The sequence below is a fragment of the Stigmatopora argus genome, chromosome 1, assembly GCF_051989625.1.
Source record: "Stigmatopora argus isolate UIUO_Sarg chromosome 1, RoL_Sarg_1.0, whole genome shotgun sequence".
NCBI classification, from domain to species: Eukaryota; Metazoa; Chordata; class Actinopteri; order Syngnathiformes; family Syngnathidae; genus Stigmatopora; species Stigmatopora argus.
Genome location: NC_135387.1, coordinates 8,948,747 through 8,968,814, shown reverse-complemented (window position 1 = coordinate 8,968,814; position 20,068 = coordinate 8,948,747). Strand labels below are relative to the sequence as shown.

The 20,068-nt window shown below is 39.9% G+C and overlaps 1 protein-coding gene across 1 annotated transcript in view; it reads left to right on the top strand.

The window, feature by feature from the left end:
- LOC144077485 (prickle-like protein 2) overlaps positions 1–20,068 on the top strand; it is a 37,664-nt gene that overhangs the window by 10,189 nt on the left and 7,407 nt on the right. Inside the window, exons 2-7 of the mRNA XM_077605268.1 lie at positions 14,812–14,994; positions 16,105–16,218; positions 16,342–16,479; positions 17,362–17,565; positions 18,253–18,439; positions 18,842–18,996. Of these exons, the coding sequence (XP_077461394.1) occupies positions 14,863–14,994; positions 16,105–16,218; positions 16,342–16,479; positions 17,362–17,565; positions 18,253–18,439; positions 18,842–18,996 (930 nt within the window). The 5' untranslated portion in view covers positions 14,812–14,862. The remainder of the gene's footprint in view (positions 1–14,811; positions 14,995–16,104; positions 16,219–16,341; positions 16,480–17,361; positions 17,566–18,252; positions 18,440–18,841; positions 18,997–20,068) is intronic.

Below are 20,068 nucleotides of genomic sequence, written 5' to 3'. Positions count from 1 at the left end.
GTGTATTTTAAAATAGCTGTGGATTGCTCAATTTTCATCCGGTCTTCACAGTCTTAGCTTTTCATAATACTGACAGGTGGAGTAATTTTACTACATTTTAGTTTAATCATTTTTATAAAATTTTCTCGTAACGCAGCCTGAAGTATTCTAATATGGTAAACCAAACCGTTTCTAAATCTGCCAAGAATTTAGTTAAGATTATTTTTAAGGGGAGGAAAATCACTCACTTTACAACTCCTACAATACAGTAGAGCCGTCGATCCTTTATACTGTATTTGATATTTATCTCTAAGCTGGTTGACGTAGATCAGCATAGTGGCTGTAGGCATTTGGAAAGGGTTTATGTTCAGGTGACTTTATATTATTTTTACATGATGAAAATGGTTGAGTTACTGTATATTTTTGGGGCATGAAAAATGGAAAGTGTGGGAGTTGAGGACCCTGACACAGTGTTAAGCACTTTACTTGGTGCTACACATTAGTCATACTGTACCCCTGATCTGAGAACAGAAAAAAATGTGTTTGGAGCTTTCCTTTTAATCTGTCTCCCTTTTTAGGAAATGCGCAAAGTCACTCTGACCTCCCGAAGGCTGCCATAACTTTGCATCTAATTGGATAGAGTGTAGAATTGATGAGATTTCCAAAAGAAAAAAAAGGTCAGTTCACTATTACAATGCTCTTCAAAACACCTTTCTGGCTTCTGGGACATTGGAAACATTTGAATGCATTTAAGCGTTTCAACTGAAAAATTGCCCCACCAAAAAAACATTTTTTTAATCATACAACTATTGTAAAAGTTGACAATATAAACTTTGCCAGAGCCACAGAGAAAGAAAAAAACTTTACTTTCCTCTATTTGCACTCTGATTACCTCCAACAAGCTCCCTACGTGTTTTGTCGACTCCGTTTGATTGCGTTCCACCATTTTGATGAGTGCACCCCATTCCTTGTGGCTTTGTGGGCTAGCTAGAAAATGACCAAGACAGGTCTTCAATCATTCACTGATGGCTTTGGAGCAGCTGCAGTAACTACTGCTCACTCTGTACAGAAAAGATTAAATTGCACATTTGGGGAGGCTTCACTGAGAAGGTACTACATCCATTTATTTACTCTTGAAGTTAATGAGATATACATTAAACAATTGTAAAGATCAGAATGTTGGTTTGATGAAGTAACTCACTCACATGATGAAAGATCTTTCCTACATCATCGGTACAGGGGGAGAATCAAAGCAATCATAGAATATAAAGGCTCATTTTAATTAATTTTTGATACTAGATCAATCAAGTATTGGGGAGCGGTGGGGGGAATAGAATTCCAAAGTGTGAAGGTTTTTTTTTTGCCAGACTGACTCATATTCAAAAGATTCAAGGATGACTGCCTTCAAATCTATAGTTCAGTCAAGAAGGGAAACTTTCCCCTTAGAACCTTTTGTCTCTTCACCTCGATTGATATCCTTTTATCTGTTTAATGTCACTGCACGGAATTTGCAACTCACTTTTAGTTTTTTCTTCTGGCAAAATCCCACCTCCTTTAACTCCGGTGAGATTTTTGGTGTTTGTCGTCATTCTCTTAGGTGACAGCATTACTTATCCCGAAATTATGAAGTATTGTAATTATACGATTTGCTCTCACAACTGCAGTAATACTGTGCCGCAGCCTATTTCGGTAATATATCTCCTTGTTGCCCCTCAGCAATGCAGACATGTTTTTTTTTCCCATTAGGAAATGTACATACGCTGCATCTAAATTGTCTCCTTCATTAATGCCTGATTTATTCATTCCCCCAGCTTGATTTCTGGTTGAACTCTGCAGCATCACAATTTAATGTGACACTGTCCATGGATCCTTTAGAAATAATGGCAGTGAACGCAGATGATAGTCAAATGTTCCCTCTATTGTCAGTGTGGTTGAAATGTTTTCAAATTTTCCAAATGGAACAGCAGAGCAAATCCATTCCGTAAACTTTGAATCGCTTCTGAAATATTGTCTTCAGCTATTTATTTGCATATTTTGTCTGTTTTCATCTCATCATAGTCAAGTTTTGGACTTTGTTCATGTTGGAACAACGAGTGTGAGTCAGCACTTGATTGTCAATTACTCTAAAGCAAAAAGAGCTTTAAAGGGGGGGGACTCGACATTGAAAGAGGGAGTAGAATGAATCATAAGCAGAGTGGTTTTCTGCTTATTTAATATTTTTTATATGCATATATTTTAATCTGGAAACATGAAGAGATGACTTATTTTTTCTGTTGATCATTTCGAAAGAGGTAGTGGTAATCTTACTTTGTAGTACTTACATTGTGTTAAAATACCAGCCATCTGGTGCACATCCACAGCGTAGAGTCGCGTTGACAAACATATGGGCAGCTGGTGTCCCTCTGCCATATGAACCTTCTGCGTGGAGTCACAGAAAGAAAGGGGCATACTGTATAAGGTGGTATTCAAATGAAATATTCAGAAAAACACAATAATAGGTCAGTAATTTCAAGTTAGAGCTGCTTTCTCTGGAAGGCTTGATTTATTCATGTGGGCATAGATGGGGTTTGTGTTTATTTCGGAGATTTTATCAAGGAATTTATTCACCATTCAGAAAATGTCAAAGTGTAATGTTAGGAAAGGTGCTTTCAAATTGGTGCTTGTTCAATCTCACTGAAAATGAGATTAAATATCTCTCCTTTTCAACTCTAAATCTAAACATTGAAATGGTTACAGGGTTAAACATTACAGAAATATAAGACAGCATAAATGCTGATAGATTGTTGATCTAACATTTAAATGGTTAAATTGTATGTGTATAAATCTAAGTTACAGGGTTAAACATTAAAGAAATACAAAACAGCATAAATGCTGATGGATTGTTGACCTAACATTGAAAGAAATTAGAATTTAAATTAAAGAATAAACAAAACAAATCCTAACTTGGCTGACACCATCACTTTCTTTGTAAAGTAAACCAAAAAAGAACAATTTCAATAGTTAGAGATCTGCATGATCCATGTGGGATTTTTAAAAAGTATTTGACAAGATTCAATCATTTAATTAGTGTGTAAAAATCCTTCATAGTGGGAGTTTAAAACACACAGACCTGACAAACAACGCTGATTCCTTGAAGACACAATTGATATGAGGGACCAACCTGCAATATCTTGACAGACTGTCACCAGGTGTGTGAGATTAAAACAAAGGCATTCAATAACTACTGATTAGGCACGTCTGAGAAAGCAGTAGCTTTTATTTCTGCAAGACCTTAACACTAGAACAATGATTCTAAAACTTTTTACCTAACAAGACCTAAAAACAGACCTAAATAGTATATTTCATCTTAGGCTACTGATAGTTTATGCACAGTTTGAAGAAATAACACTGGTTAAGAACAACATCTAAAAAATTCAATCAAATTGACCTCATACTTTACACATTTATCACTATAATACCTCATAACACAGAATCATTTTAGGTGAAGACACCACAAAGTTGGCCAAACCAGACCCCTATCAGAAATAATACACCACCACTTCACTGACGAATCCTAGGTCACCATAGCAATAAAATATCACCATGCATTCAGCGCACTGCAACACTGTGTACTATTCAAATAATTGTGAAGCCATTTGTACTTTGCGGGGGGTGCTATAGCCAATCTCAGCTGGGGGGAAAGCGGGGAACACCCTGAATCGATGGCCAGCCGATCGCAGAGCACAAGGACAACGGACAACCATGCACTCTCATACCTAGGGGCAATTTAAAGTGTCCAATCAGCCTACAATGCAAGTTTTTGGAATGTGGGAGGAAACCGGAGTACCCAGAGTAAACCCACGCAGGCCTTGGGAGAACATGCAAACTCCACACAGATGGACATGACCTGGATTTGAACCCAGCACCCCAGAGCTGTGAGGCTTACGTGCTAACCACTCGCACCGCCCTATTCACAGTACTATCTTTCATATTCAACACCAAAAACAAAAATAAAAATTCCTTGTCCACGCTTGAATGGTATCTCGTACATCGGCACTTACGCCAGCTAGCGCCATGTCTTAATATTCATTACCTAATTTCATTACCTCTGGAGTCCTTTGATTGTTCCTAAGTTTTTGTTTGTTGCAGGAAAACCTAATTTTTGATTCTTCCTAAAAAAAGTCATGCGCCTCAACCTTATTGAATATGTAAATTATCCCAGGCATATGTTGTGTAAGCACACACTAAGTGCACTTATATAACTTCTTGAATGAACCTTAAGAATGTTCTCCTGTATTTTAGTACTTTAAATAAGTTCTCCATGCTGTTTCTGCTCATTTTAATTTGTGAAGCAAATTGAAATTCGTGAGCTATTAGGACTCATTACACAGAGAAGAATCTTTGTCAATTTGGAGAAAATTGCAAAGTTCAACCAGTGCTTGGATTTTGCTAAGCACCACTGCAGTGGTGTGATTATCATTTTAATAATGGAATTTGTCTAAGAACCAAACCAATTACTGTAAACAGGCAATGGCCACAAGCCTTAAAGCATGGTCCCCAACCACCGGTACAAGCTACCTAGTGCTGGTCCATCAGAGTGAAAAATATAACATTAACGATTTCAATCTCGCCCTCCTACTTGAAATGAGAAAAGTTGTTATAATAATAATAAATAATTGCTATTATGCTTGAGACTGGTTTTTTTTTCTGTCATGGGTGTCATTCGTGCACCGATCCCACCCCCACAAAATTTTGTCTTAAGTTGTCGCCCTCCCCTTTAGCCGGTCCGCGAGAAAATAAAATGAGCTTTAAAAGGTTGGCAACCGCTGCCTTAAAGTGCTTTTTAGTGTAAAAATGTTAGGCATAGTAACATGCGTACGGCAAGGCTTTTGACTTTTTAAAAGCTAGACTGGACATTTGCAGCAGATGTGTCATATTTAGTTTAGTTAGTACTTTCCACCCAAAGAGAACATTTCAAATATCTGCATCTACATTCTTTATGTGCACGATTGGTATCACCTTTCGGGATTTCTTTAGTAGAAATTCCTATTATTGCGATCAAGACTATGACCAAGAATGCACCCAAATTTGTCTGAACCAGAAATCACCCAGACGAAGTCAAGACCAAGACTTTTGAAAGTCAAGATCAAGACTCAGCCTTTGGGGGATCCTGTCTTGACCACATCAAGAACTTCAAAATGCGGTCTCAAATCAATATTGGTGATCTACTACCTAGTAACATGTAAAATTGTATTTTGACTCCTCATAATAATCCCTTTTGAGACATTTCTAAATAACCTCAACTGAAGGTCATGCCTTTTTCAGATGTCCTAAATAGTATTGTAGAGACAAACGACCATTTGCACTCACAATCATACCAGCAGGAATCAAGCCCGCGCCTGCCCACGCCAAGGTCAGGCAAGTGAACCACCACACCATCAGGCAGTTTATCAAAGAAAATTTGAAATTGTCAAATCCGCTTGCCATGGATTTTGCTCACATTCTCTCCTCAAACATGAAATGCTTTGTGTGACGTGTGGAATGATTTGAAAATGCATAGCAACAGGCTCTCTCTTCTGTCCTCTTTCTCACAAACGCACACTCCCACAAAGACACACACACACAAATGATACACCCTCGAGCAAATCATGTAAATGGCTTCACACAAGAGGATTTGTTTGTGTGTGAAGCAGCAGTCAAGGGAGCGTATGTGCTGCTTAACCGGCCCTACCAAGGCCACAGGCTCTGTAACAGTCCAGGTGGGTTTACGAAAGTGGCCGATTCGGCCACGCCTGACATTCCACCTGATGACGCTTGTCAAGTGATCTGATGAAATCCCCAAAAACAGAGGCGACTCATGAATCCGGGAGCTATCCATTTCCCTTCACGGAGGGTGCAAGCAGTGTTCGAGAGTGCTTCGCCTGTTGAAAGGCTGCAATTCTATTTCAGGCCATCCCACACAGTGGGTGAGGGGCTGAATGTGTCACCCTTTAATTACAGCTTTCGGCTTCTTGTGAAATTTGGTATCTCTGTAGGTAAGAGAGGCCTCGTTTGGGTTTCCGGGAACACGCCTCGAGCAATTAGCACGTTGGGGTACATATGCGCGAGTGCCGTATGTTCTTGCTTGACTCGACTCACCTGTCCAGTCTCCTAGAAACAGGACCCAAAAAATCTGTCCTTCCAGCTACCAGCTTCTGATGACAATATGTGAGTAATGCAGGCAGCCGACTGGAGCGTGTTATGTTCCCAATTATATCACCAGTATTGTCACCCACTCAGAGCTTTTCTCAGCCTGTTCTGCCAGCTGAACCGCAGATCTTAATTCATACTGGGTCAACCCTCTTCAATTAATTTCTTGTTAGTCCTGATCCAAATAAGCCACAGTAAGAATTTAATCCTCATAACGGGATTATGATATGGTGTTACACGAGAAGCGTTTGTTGTTGACGCAAAGGGTGGCATTTCTCGGGTGTGGCGACAGCGAATCCATGCTGATCAGGGAGTTCACTTCTCAAAAACTGCAGTTGGTGAAAGGTGGTTTACTTTGAAGAGATGAGATTCCTGTTGCTGCTCACAGTGACCTTGGTAATGATTTTTCACAGAGACCTGAGATACACACACATACTTGCACAACTCCACCTGAGCATAAGGATTAAGAATCCAAATGGAGGAAAGAAGAATATTTAAAAGCCTGGCTTATATTAAAAGTAGAACGTTACCTGCAGTCCACCACCCTATTGCCATCAGAGCGTATCTGCAGGTGTCCATGTATTTCCTCAAACAGGCATATACCAGGGTGACCAGCAATAATCATGTGTGACAGATCGCTGTGCAGCCTGCAAAGGTTGGAGTAATGAGTAAATAGAGGAAAGTCGCTCTCAGCGGGTCTGGAAACAGTTATTATCATTAATCAAACATAACTGAGTTCAGCGAGGTAGGCAGAAGGGCCACAGGTTGACATTTGTGTAAGTCGCTAGGTCAGTAGGGAGGATCACACGGAGACGTGATTAATGCTTCAGTCGTGAACTGGCATTTAAAAAAAATACATAAGAAAAATGTTATTAATGGTTTAATGAAGAATGACATGCCTTAGCATTACCATTACCTTGATGTTACACAATTTGGAATTGAACCAACACTCTTGGCAACAAAATAGTCATAAGAGATATATTTGCATTTGATTCATGATGCCCTTTGTAGTTAAATGATTTTAGTACACATTATAGAGTGTAGGCATACATTTCAATTAAAACATTATAAAGCAAATTCTTTTCAAATTTCCTATCTCCAAGTGCAGTCATGATGTTCAAACTATGCCTTTAATTCTTTGGGATAAAACCGCTTTTATATCTACAATGAGGTCATATAGTTCTTGCGTTGAAAAGTTTTAGCAAAGCTGTCCGACACTGAAATATACAATTTTCATTCTTTTGCTGTGTTATTCAACATATAACACCACTAAAAACATTATAACTGAGTTATATATTTCTTGCACAACATCACACAGTAGAGCAGGGGTGTCAGACCCGGGTTGGTTCGCGGGTCGCGTTAAGGTCAACTCGATTTCATGTGGGCCGTACCATTTTAGATATAATATTGAGATTTTTTTTATAAATGGATTAAAAGAACTGGATTAAAAGCCCTGAATATTCAGTTTTTTATAGATCTAAAACAATGTTTATTTTAGCTTTTTTTATATATATTTTTAGGTTTTACAAAATGATTTGGAACTAAAAACACAGAAAAATTGATGAAAAAATTACAATTATTGATTTAAAAGGGGGAAAATCAGGAAATTTAATATACATCTATACTCTTCATTTTAATTTGATCCTAAAACAGAAAGTCGGCACTCATGATTTACTTTCCCGGGCCACACAAAATGATGCGGCGGGCCAGATTTGGCCCCCAGGCCGCGACTTTGACACAGTAGAGTAATATTATTTCATACTGAATTGGGAACTGGTTTCATAGCATGATGTCATCATATTTAACAGATAGAACGGGGCTATAAAAAAATCCATTCAATGCAGCATGACCAAGTTCATCCAGTTATAGCAAATACATTTTTTCCCACAAATTGACCTTTGTCTACTTTGTCACATCATGCAATATGCAGCAATGAAATCTCCTAGGAGTACACGAGTGTCAAAGTGTTTGATATTTAACACATTTGCAATATAAACCCAGAGGCGACTGATCCACCGGTGCCGCACAAACATTTCAAGTATATGTGGAGCAAGCAGAAAATATGTAAAACTCAGTTTTTAACCTGCTCTCAGCCTTTCTTTTTTAAATGCACGTGCTGTGCCAGAAATTGATGTGTGACGATTTCCAGCAGGGATGGGCCGATAATCATGACTTTGTGCTACATTTGATTGATTTGAGACAAATTGTTTCGTGAACAAATCCAGCACTTTGTGAGCATTCATTAATATTGACTGTTGCAGAATCCTCACCAGGAGAGGGACGATTAATTTCTCTGTGTTGGAATGAATATGACGCACAGCAGTTGTTTACAATGGAGTGATTGCCTACATGCCGCGTTGAGATTAGCTAACAACCCATCAAGAAATGCAGCACAACCAAAGCTTTTACAAATCTATGCACATCAATCAGAAAGGAGATTCAATCAAATACTTTGAAATATAGAGTTAAGAGAAACGATCAGTTACCAGAATGTTTCTCTGTATCCCATTTACTTTGATTTGCTTTGTACTTTGTGCTTTTGCTTTGTTGTTCTGTCTAATCACCCTCTGCTACTGTCACAATGAAATTTCCCGAATACGGGATGAATAAAGTCATCCAATCCAATCCAATCCAATCCAATTATAACCCAAAGAGAGGTGCAGCGTTTCACTCTTTTAGTGCGATTTTGTGCATCAATGACAGAAAAGTGGGGATGGGGGACAATTCACTAATCCTTACAGATGATTACTAGCTTTAATGCACAATCACCGTCCCCTTTCGTACCCTTACCTTTCCAGTTCCCCCCCTGGGTTTAGACGCATGGGTCTCAAACCGATTCCGCCGAGGGCCGCAGTGGGTCCTGGTCTTTGTTCCAACCGATCCAGTGCCGACATTTTAACCAATCAGGTGTCTTCCAAAATAAGTTACACCTGACTTTAACTGATTACACTTGCAAAAGGTATCCTCTTGTTGAGTTGGACTGAAAACCTGCACCCACTGCGGCCCTTTGAGGACCGGTTTGACACCCCTGGTTTAGAGGTTTCATGCAAATTCCATTTTGCGCTTAGGCCAGGCAGGCATATTGATAAGACTTACCAGTGCTGTGTACGCCTACTTCCTTTCAAACAAATGATAGGATTTGTTTCAAGTGAGTGCAGGTTTTTGTTCCAACCGATAAAAGGAAACCTTTCCACCAATCTGGTATCTTAGAATGCAATCAATAGATTGCAATCAGGTGCTTCTTGTTTCAGCAGAAACCTCATTGGATAAACTGTTTGTGTTGGATCGGTTGGAACAAAAACCTGCACCCACAGCGGCCCTCGAAGACCGGTTTGCAGACCCCTGCGATAGAGGGTACCTCTGCAATCGATTCCGAATCGATTGCAACGCTGAAGTCGCACAAGACGAATCATTCGTCAGAACTCGTAACACGGATGATTCACAATGCACTTGTGTTACTGAATTCTTCCGGTCTACAGTGCAGATGAATCAAGATGGCGGAAGCCATAGCGATGGTGTGAATTTCGGACTTTAGTCTATTAAATTGGAAATGTTGTTACTTTTCCGAAATGGTTGCTTTAAAAAAAAATTAAGTGACAATTTTTGGGGATTTCTGGAGTTTAGGGAGGTTGTCCAGAGTCACAGAGTTTGCGTAGCATTGCATGTAAACTCCGGAAATTCCGGAATAGTTGGCAGCTCTGAATTATTATGTCGGGGTGTGATATGTGAACAACAGCCTCAATTTGGTCAGAAACATCTGCTTGTCGGGAAACGGGCGAGTCAGAGTTTTCCTAATCTGTACAGAGCCTGATTCCTATACTTCAATCTGTCGATAAAATTCTCTTTTCTCACTGAGCCTGTATCAGCAAACCCTGGCTTCAGCGTCACAAAGCTCATTCTTGCCTAATCCAGGGAAACAGATAAGCCTGATAAACCACAATAAGAAGCCTGGAAATTCTGACTGCTTCCTAATAGCAATAGGCGATGAAATTGCATATCAACATTTTGCCAATTCATTTGGACAAGCGAGGCTTTCAGTGAGGTTGCGCGCTTGAGCCGTGGCCCTCATTTGATGTCAGCTTTTACATATATAAGAGCTTTTTCTCTCTCCATCTCTTTCTCTCATGCACACCCACACAGTGGCTGTCAGAGGCGCATGAGGATAGAAGGAGGAAAAGGGAGAGGTGGGTGAAGCATGACACGTGAAAAGGGAAAAGCATTGCTCTTAGCGCCACATACTACAGCCCTCTCTGCATTGTTTCTCTTCACTTTACTCTCCTCCTTTCTCCCTCACATAGCCGTAACGCAAATTCCAGTTATTGTCAACTTTCAGTACAAAGCACTTGATACCTGATTTCCCAAGAATCTCTTCTCCCCTCTTATCTTTGAGATGATGATTAATCACGGCCAATTTATGTGTAAATGAAGGCGTGATGACCTGATTGAACGGCAGGTGTGGTGAAGCACCGCGAATTTAAAGCGCAAGTGGGGATTTATCGTGTACAACGTGATGCTTCTCCAGCATGTGCACGTTTTGTTGTATGTAGACGATATTACATGTCGGCGAAGGCACAAAAGACATTTTTACAGGTTGCGCTTCCTTGTTACATCAGTACATGTCTTCACATACCAAAATGATGCATACCAACTGGTTGCTACGGGAACTCAGCTTTTACTGGCTCTTCCTCTACTCTACTGATCCACCATATCTACATTTTCCGCTCAAGTCCTGTTTAGATGAGCAGTGATCACCAGTGAGTGGGCAAACATAGCCGTAAAATGAAATCATCTTCTCTAATTAATGGAAATTTCATGTGATCTCCCCCAAACTATCATCTGTTTTGATGATATTATTTAGCTCTTGAGACAATGATGTTATGATTTTACATTTGAGGAGCTTTGCAAAATTGCAAAAGTTGAATCTTTCAATTGAGTTTTAATCCTTTACCACATCGGTCTTAAAGAGCTTTCACAATTCACATTTTAAAAATTTAATTTACATCATAAAAAGGACATCTTAGTTGTGTGTGTGCTTATATAATAATACAATGAACAATTACATTGCAATTTATGAATTCACCGAGAATGGAAATACAGGCTTTGAATCTAGAAATATTTTACCTGTAAATTGTGTGGTAGCTCCATTATATCTATATAGATCATCTCATTTTCTGAACCGCTTTATCCTCGGTATGATCGCGGGGGGTGCTGGAGCCTATCCCAGCTGACTTCGGGCCGGAGGCGGGGGACACCCTGAATTGGTGGTCAGCCAATCGCAGGGGACAAGGAGACAAACAAGCATTCACGTGCACACTCATGCCTAGGGGCAATTTACAGTGTCCAATCATCCTAACACGCATGTCTTTGGAGTGTGGGAGAAAACCGGAGTACCCGGAGAAAACCCACGCAGGCCTGGGGAGAACGTGCAAACTCCACACAGGTGGACTGACCTGGATTTGGACCCAGGACCCCAGACCTGTGAGGTCGACGTGCTAACCACTCAGCAGCCCTGATTTTTCTTTATGACAGGGGTCGGGAACCTTTTTGACAGAGATAGCCATAAACAATTCATATTTTCTAATGTTATTTCTTGAGAGCCAGTCTCACAATTGAAAAGTAAAAATATACGAAAATGTGTGATTTTTAATTTTATCATTTCACCTCTTTTAAAGTACAAAAAGTCTGAATTCTTCTCTCATTATTATGCTGTTGCTAATCAATCAGAATCAATGAGATTATGCATGCAGAAAAGTAATGAAAAATAAAATTACGATTAAGGTGGTGCTAGAAGTAGTGTCAACCCCAGTGTCAATATGATGCTCCTATTGGTGCGTTCGGAACTCAGCTCTCTCACCATTGATTTCCATATTTTACCTCACAGGTTAGTGGAGAGCCATATGCACCCATGGAAAGAGCCACATATGGCTCCCGAGCCATAATTCCCTACCCCTACTTTATGATGTCAAATGCTTTAAATAAATCTTATCTTTTCATCTCAGGTCAATGATGCCAGCTGAAAGTCCGTGCCATTCTTCAGTAAACATCTAATGTAAATCTTGGCAACATTCAATCCTTCTGAAAACTGTTGGCTTATTTTTTGTTGTTGTGTTGGTTTCTTTCAAGCAGTGTTACCGCACTCAGTGTTTTTAATCAACAGCAGCAGTGGATTGTGCAGCTTCTTTGTTGGTTTGTTGTTCGACATTATGTGGTGTCCAAAAACATAATTAGCTGTGCTTTGTAGGCTACATTTTCGATAAGAATTACATTGGAAAACAGTCTCGAGTGAAAGTAATGAGTTTTTTTTTAGACGCTGTTAAAACAAGCTCAGACAAAGTGGGGTGAAGTGTGCAGCATAGGATTGCAGAGTAAATGTGTGAAAACATCCCTGTCTGCTTCTGCTGTTCAGCTAATCCCATCTCTTTTCATGAGATGGAGTCACATTTTGAAGTTATGTCGAGCTGCCAAACGGGCTGTAGGCTTGCCAGTGGGCCCACTCTCGCTGCACTAAAGAACAGCCTCGGGCTCAAGGTTGCAAACTGGCAAAAGATGCATCCATTTTAGAGGGATAAACATTCCTCACCTCGGCTTGGACAGAAGCTGACAGACTTGCTCTTCAAATGGAAATATATGCCGTGGAATCAACTTGTTTGTGAATACTAATGTCGCTCCATTGGTATTTTTTGGGCTACCAATTTTGACACCTAGCTGTGTGGTATCGGCACATTGTCGATACTGTACCGATACCACTTTTTAGCTGGATTCACTTCACTGTAAAGTCATTGCTATCATAGCTTGGTCAGACACTAATTAAACTCAGACCCTGTCATTAATGGTGCGAGAAGTCCATTCCATTTGAAGTGGGAGTCTGGCAGAATGAACGTTCATTCGCTGCCACCCTCCCAATTGAAATGGATTGGACATTTAGTAGTGATGAACTAATTGGTGGGAGGGTGCATCATGGCCAGAGGAAGAATATAATTTTTTTTTTACCTCACTCGCTGTTATTGACAGAAAATTCAAATGGATTAGACATTTACACTCTAACTAATCATTCTAGGAAGGGCAATTACTGCTCTTTTTTTACTGTGGGGTATGATGCTGGTGGTCATCTTGGTAATTCGCAAATAGTCGAAAAACTCACATTTTGCAGGATCGGTGTGTTTTTTTATTCTTACTCGCTGATATTGATGACGTTGTTTTAGTGGGATACCGGTACCGATACAGATACTGGTATGCAACTCTAGTGAAAACTTGAACGGCTGTTAAGTATCTGATGTTTTGTAGTATTTACTGTATTGGTTGCCTTTGCTTCCTTCAACAACAACAAAACAACCAAAACAAAATCACAGTGTGTTTTTGTCTGTGACGAAGACATGCTTATAAATTGCCCTTCATTACCCAGCATGCTGGAGAAATGACTTCCATTTTCATAATTTATTGGACGCATATTGTGACAGACATCTACCAAGGAAAAATTTGTAACAACACTGAAAAGACAATTTGGATCTTCCACTAACTGAAGAAATCAGTGTGCTAGTGTTTCCGTGGGTGGGTGAGTGAAATCGTACTATAGTTAAAATACACCGAAAAAAAACAAAATGTACTTCATTGGTGGAGGAATGGCAATTGTGATGTCTTAAATCACCCTCCCAAATAATATTTTTTACATTAAATTCCAAGAATTCAGATTTGCAAACCCCCTCCCCCCCAAAAATAACCTTGTCATTCAACATTTCTTGAGGCAAATATACCAATTTAAATATACATGGCAAAAATTTCTAAAATTTTGACACATGAAGGTTTAATGGAAAAAAGGTCACAATAAAATTTCTCGTTTCTTCATCAAATCAGTCCATTCCAAATAAAGACGAACCGTTTATTCAATTTGTTACCAGGTTTTCTAACTTGTGAGAGCCAAGGCACTCATTTTGTCCTCAAAAGTATTAATATTGAAATTACAACCTCATCTCAACTGACTTACAAATTGAAAAGTTTTGTCTGAAATATGGGCACGATGAATTGAGCTTCAACTGATCTACTGACAAATAAACAGACATATTCTACTATAGTCACGGGCTTATTGTACCTGATTCCATTTATTGGAAGAGTATAATGGATGAACTATATCGTTGTAATTATTCATTAATATGTGAAACTGCCTAATCCCCTGCTGTTAAGCTTGTAATGGTCTGAATCTATTACATCATGTTTTTCTCTGCCACTTATTTGTTGACCAACCACTGTATCAGTGCCAGCTCATCTCATCTCAATCTGCCCATTTGATGCAGAAATGTAAAACGCTCCTTAGTCCGGCATCTGTAGAATTGGCAGAGTAACTTGGCTGGATCCACAAACATTTTGGTGCATTTAATATTTGCTGCTAAAGCTCTATGATCCATGAGTTGCCTTATAAATAGAAAAGATAAACGCTACGGGATCTATTTTCATGCCCGGTTCAATTGTGCGAGAACACATTTTTGTTGTGAGTAAGACACCCGATTTGAAAGCAGGCACCAATCAGAGCGGCTCCTCCCATTCCCTTCAAATGCAGTATGCCTGGAGTTATGCCAGCATTCCTACCTCCATACTAATGCACTTCTGTATTGACTCTCTTTTTTTATTTTTTCCATTTTGGTTCGCCCTTTTCTCATTTCTCTTGAACAGGTGCCTACATCCTCTAAATCAAGGTGTGCAACAGAGCATGTTGTGACAGCCATGTCTCTGGAGATGGAAAAGACCATCACCAAGCTGTTGTATGACTTCCAGAGGAACTCAACCTCTGACGACGACTCCGGTTGTGCTCTGGAGGAATACGCCTGGGTCCCCCCCGGCCTCAGCCCCGAACAAGTACGCGACCTCATTTTCACCTTATTCATATTCAACTCAGATCGGTTTTCACATTTGACACTCCTGCATGCTCCATTAGCTAATGTGTTTCTGTGCAGGAGTCAGACTGTAACGAATTCAACTAAACCAAGAAGAGGAATTTAATTATTTGGGTGATCAGTGGCATTTTCCCAATAACACTGAGACGCTTAATTCACTGATTCCCTTCACGGTGCTTTAAGAGTCTTTGGCTTGCGTTTGATGGGAGTGATTGGAGTGGGGTCAGACAAATCTCTACAACAAGGCTGCCAGGCTATTTGCAGAAGAATAACTGAAGTGTCCTTGGGTGTCGTGAAAGGCGCTTCGGAATAAAATGCATTATTATTATCGAGACATTTTTTTTCCCGTCAGACAATGTGGAGGAACCGAGTTCACATGCAAGCAGAGTGACAAGCGTGGCCGAATGTCTAAAAGCAACTCAGTACTGATTGACTGATTACAGTGTTTGAACAGAGGATGTGATGCAGTGAACAAATGCTGCCCGGATCACTCTGCCGAAAAAAGCCATTTCACCGAGAGGAAACTGCTCTATTTCTATCGAAATTGACAGCAAGACATCACGGGAGAAACTAATTTATGATTGTTACCCTAAGTGTGGTGTCTTTTGAAGCTAGACTTTCAAAAGTAAACCAAAAACAAGTAAAAGTCATTTAAAACAATGAAGGTGCAGATACATCTAATTCTAAAGATGTGGTGAATGGTTTAGCCATTCTGGTGCCACAATTGCTTAATTTGCAGTTTGAATTCCTCTTAATTGTATGCATGATCAAGTTCATTTAATTGACCGTCGAAGACGATTCAGTACATGCTGTCTTGTGCAACATTAGGGGACATCAAAACAAATAAAATCACACGTTATGCATCTCACTCACATTACCTCTCAGCCATCTTGACTTATTGGCCCTCGGTGTATTTTTTAATGTGGGGAACAAGAGTCGTTTATGCTATAGGGTAGGAAGCCTTGTTCAAAGATTTGAAATGCACTTTCAAATACAACAACACGTTACCTACAATACCTTTGTTAATTAGAACTTGCCAAAACAATGTCTGCTCATCTGTCTTGTCTATCAGGTACATCAGTATTACAATTCCTTACCTGAAGAGAAGGTGCCGTACCTTAACAGCCCTGGTGAGAAATATCGCATCAAACAACTGCTTCATCAATTGCCCCCGCACGATAATGAGGTAAATCATTTGCAAGCATAATCCTAAAACGGACATAAACATGTTTTTTTCTGGCTGACATGATATCATAAGGTTTTCGTGGCCAAGCGCAATATTTTGAACTGCTGCAAAACTGTTCTTTAGGTGCGCTATTGTAACTCCTTGGATGAAGAAGAGAAAAGAGAACTTAAATTGTTTAGCAACCAACGCAAGAAAGACAATCTGGGCAGAGGCACTGTCCGTCCTTTCCCACTGACAATTAATGGAGCCATTTGTGAAAAGGTAAGAAGAATCAAAATGGCTGATGTCCTTGATGAAAAATTTCATTTACATTCTATGAGTATGTTTAAATCCATATTTTCACCTGCTTTATGATCAATTCTAAGGATGAGTTTGAAAACCACTTTATTTTTAAATATTCATTCATTTTCCAGTCAAAATATTAAATTTATAAACTATAATCACGTGTCAATTTCTTCCCATTTATGCAAAGTTTTAAAAAGTGCAATGTACAATTACTAAATACACGGAGTTGTCAGATTACCCTGTCCTCGCCCTACAATGTTTTCCGACGCTCGTGCCTCGTCCGTCATTAACGTCATTACGATAGTTTCCACTTACCAGTTATTATCTGTTTTTGTGCTTCGGGGGTACCTTTGCCTTTCTCGACTTTCTTTCTAATATTATGGCCCCAAAAAAGAAAGCGGGGTATTCTAGGTTCAGCAATTATCGCAATTAGAATGGAAACAGAGCTTAACATCTTTAAAAGAATGGAGAAAGGAGAGCGAAACGTAAAAATATGTACTGTTAAGACCAAAGTTAAACTCTCACGTGAAAACGCCTAGCTCATCGTCAAATGCAGACATATTGAAGATTTCTTCCCGATTCTCAAAGTACCAAGACCACGTTCTTCATCGTCATTGCCGTTATCATTTTGAGAGAAATCCAACTAGCACTCCACTCCTCCAAGGTCATCCTGTCTGCCCAGAGGGCTCTATTTTCGGATAAGGGCGATTGTGGCACTTAGAGGGCTACTTAGATACTTCATATAAAATACTGCGATAGACTGAAGCCGCGAATGTTGAAGCCGTGAAGTTGTGATGGACAACAGTACCTCTTAATTTTTTCTGCAACCATCTGCTTCTCTTCTTTCCTCTCTAACAGTGCGGTGGTCAGATCAAAGGAGGCGACATTGTGGTGTTTGCCGCCAGGGCGGTTCATGGAAAATGGTGGCACCCTAATTGCTTCGTCTGCTCTATGTGTGAGGAAATATTGGTGGATCTCATCTACTTCTACCAGGATGGCAAACTCTTCTGTGGCCGGCACCATGCCGAACGACTGAAGCCGCGCTGCTGCGCCTGCGATGAGGTGCGCCTCTCCGGGCCTGGTGCCCTTAATTATTGGGAAGCGCAGAATGCTTGTGAGCACATATACTTGGAACTGGTTGGAACTGGTCTGGTGTGAAAAGATGCCTCAGCGCTCATGTTCTGTTCAGAAAATCTGCTTGTGTTTTTCTGTACCGTATGTAAGGCAAGCAGGCAAGTCACGACAACAAATTGTCCATATCATTTTTTCTCTTATTAATCTTGTTAGAACAATTGGCCTTATTTTATACTGAGGGACAATATACAGTTTTCCTTATATACAGTGGTACCTCTAGTTACCACTGCTTCTACATTTGAAATGTTGAGGTCACAAAACCCATTGGGATGTAAAATACAGTTCCAAGATAAGTAAAGCTGTTCAACTTACGAAACATCAAGTGAAGCACAAGTGCTGATTCTTGGATATAGTAGCATTTAAAACAGTTGCTCTTGTTTGCTATCTTTGAATTTATCAGTCAGAACCAGTGGTAAGTATGCTGTGCTTTACTAAATATGGCCACTGCACTCGTATTTTTCCTCTTGGTAAAGCGGAATTTGGAAGATGCCACTGTTTCGAGTTTTTGGTTGATAGGAAAATTTAATGTCTAAAATATGGAAAGGAGGGCAATCAATCATGTGTTGCTGTGATTCCAAATGATCTTTGAAATAAATTAATGCGCTGTTCATTCAGATCATCTTTGCTGATGAGTGCACTGAGGCAGAAGGCAGACATTGGCACATGAAGCACTTTCGCTGCTTCGAATGTGAGACCCCCCTCGGTGGCCAGCGCTACATCATGAAGGATGGACGACCACACTGCTGCAACTGCTTCGAATCTCTTTATGCAGAGTACTGTGACGCATGTGGAGAACATATAGGTAAGCATTGTGTGTTTCATTTTATTTAAATATCTGGTAACATGATTATTTATTTCTTAACACTCACCCACTGAGGAAATGACTAAAAGACATTAAGTTCAAGAGTGTATATCATCGGCTCTGGCCAGGTACCAGAACTGTGCTGAGGAAGCGTTAGTGCAATGACAGGTAATAGATGTTATTATACCCGTCTTATATCCAGGTAGCTTCTGCAAAAGAGGATTACATTCTTGATAGCCGAGACAAGGCAGAAAATATATTTGTCCTTTCATATGAACGGACATATCACCAATATTTTCCTGGTAGAGACATACAAATATCAGATTCAAAGGCATCAGTGTTACCATTCCTTTATAGGAGGCCTTTAAAGCTTCGGTTACCCATTGTGTTTTGTCACTAAAGGCATTGACCAAGGCCAAATGACGTATGATGGACAGCACTGGCACGCCACTGAGGAATGTTTTTGTTGTGCTCACTGCAAACGTTCTCTGCTTGGGCGTCCCTTTCTGCCAAAGCAGGGACAGATCTTTTGCTCAAGGTCCTGCAGCGCTGGACAGGTAATTGCTGTACACCCATCAAAAATATTCATACCAAAAAGTTTTAGGGCACAAAGCACCACCAACAAAGAAACATGTCCCAAATGGTTAATGCAGTCTACTGAAATAATAAATCTAGGCTTTTTTTAGTTGAACACAAAGATATAATTCAGTTGAAGAATCACAACAAGTCGATACACAGCTTAATTGTCTCTCTTCAATCAAAGGGAAGAGCACTTCGTATAATTTTCTGTTTAATATGCACTCGAGTATCATACGCATCTCGTTCATCACCCCCTAAAAGCTAGTTGTCTTGTATACTCCTATTGAAGACTCAACTGAACTGCATGTGTGTCATTTCATTCCAAAACCACTCTATTCTAAACTGTTCAGTGTTTCAGCAAACCTTGGTGTGAGTTTTCTAAATGCATCCACTTGTATCCCCAGCACACACTGACATTAATAATTGTGATGAAAGGCGGTCAAATGCCCACTTCACAGCACAAAATTAAAGGACCTGTTTACACGGACACGCTCCTACGGAATCATGATTAAAAAATAAAAACAACACAGATTTGCGTGCACACAACAACACTCCATTTGAATGACGCCACCACAATTCTGCATGAAACAGTCTAGTATTCATGCCATGCAGTAAGAGGCAGTGCAGTTTTACAACAGCCGATACATGTAGCCCCTTGAAAATATCGTTCCCTGCCCAGGTGACCGGTCCATACAATAATTTTCAACAATTCTAGCAGGCAAATAATAATTGCAGCCTGTCGCTTTTAGATGGACGGAAAGTTACTACTTCACGTTATACTGGTCTACAAAACATCAAAATAATTGGATTAGATTCGATTAAATAACTTTTAAAACTAAATTAAATCAACACAACAATATATTTGCTTGTGCAGCTCGCTCCAGATACAGTTTGGTAGCTCTGGCTAGTCCACTCTATCACTAGCCAATCATAGTTGGTGAAAGCGATGACGTATCCCTACGCCTGCGAGAAGGCAATGACGTATCCCCACGCCTGCGAGAAGGCAATGACGTATCCCTACGCCAAATCGAATTCTGATTGGTTAAAGGG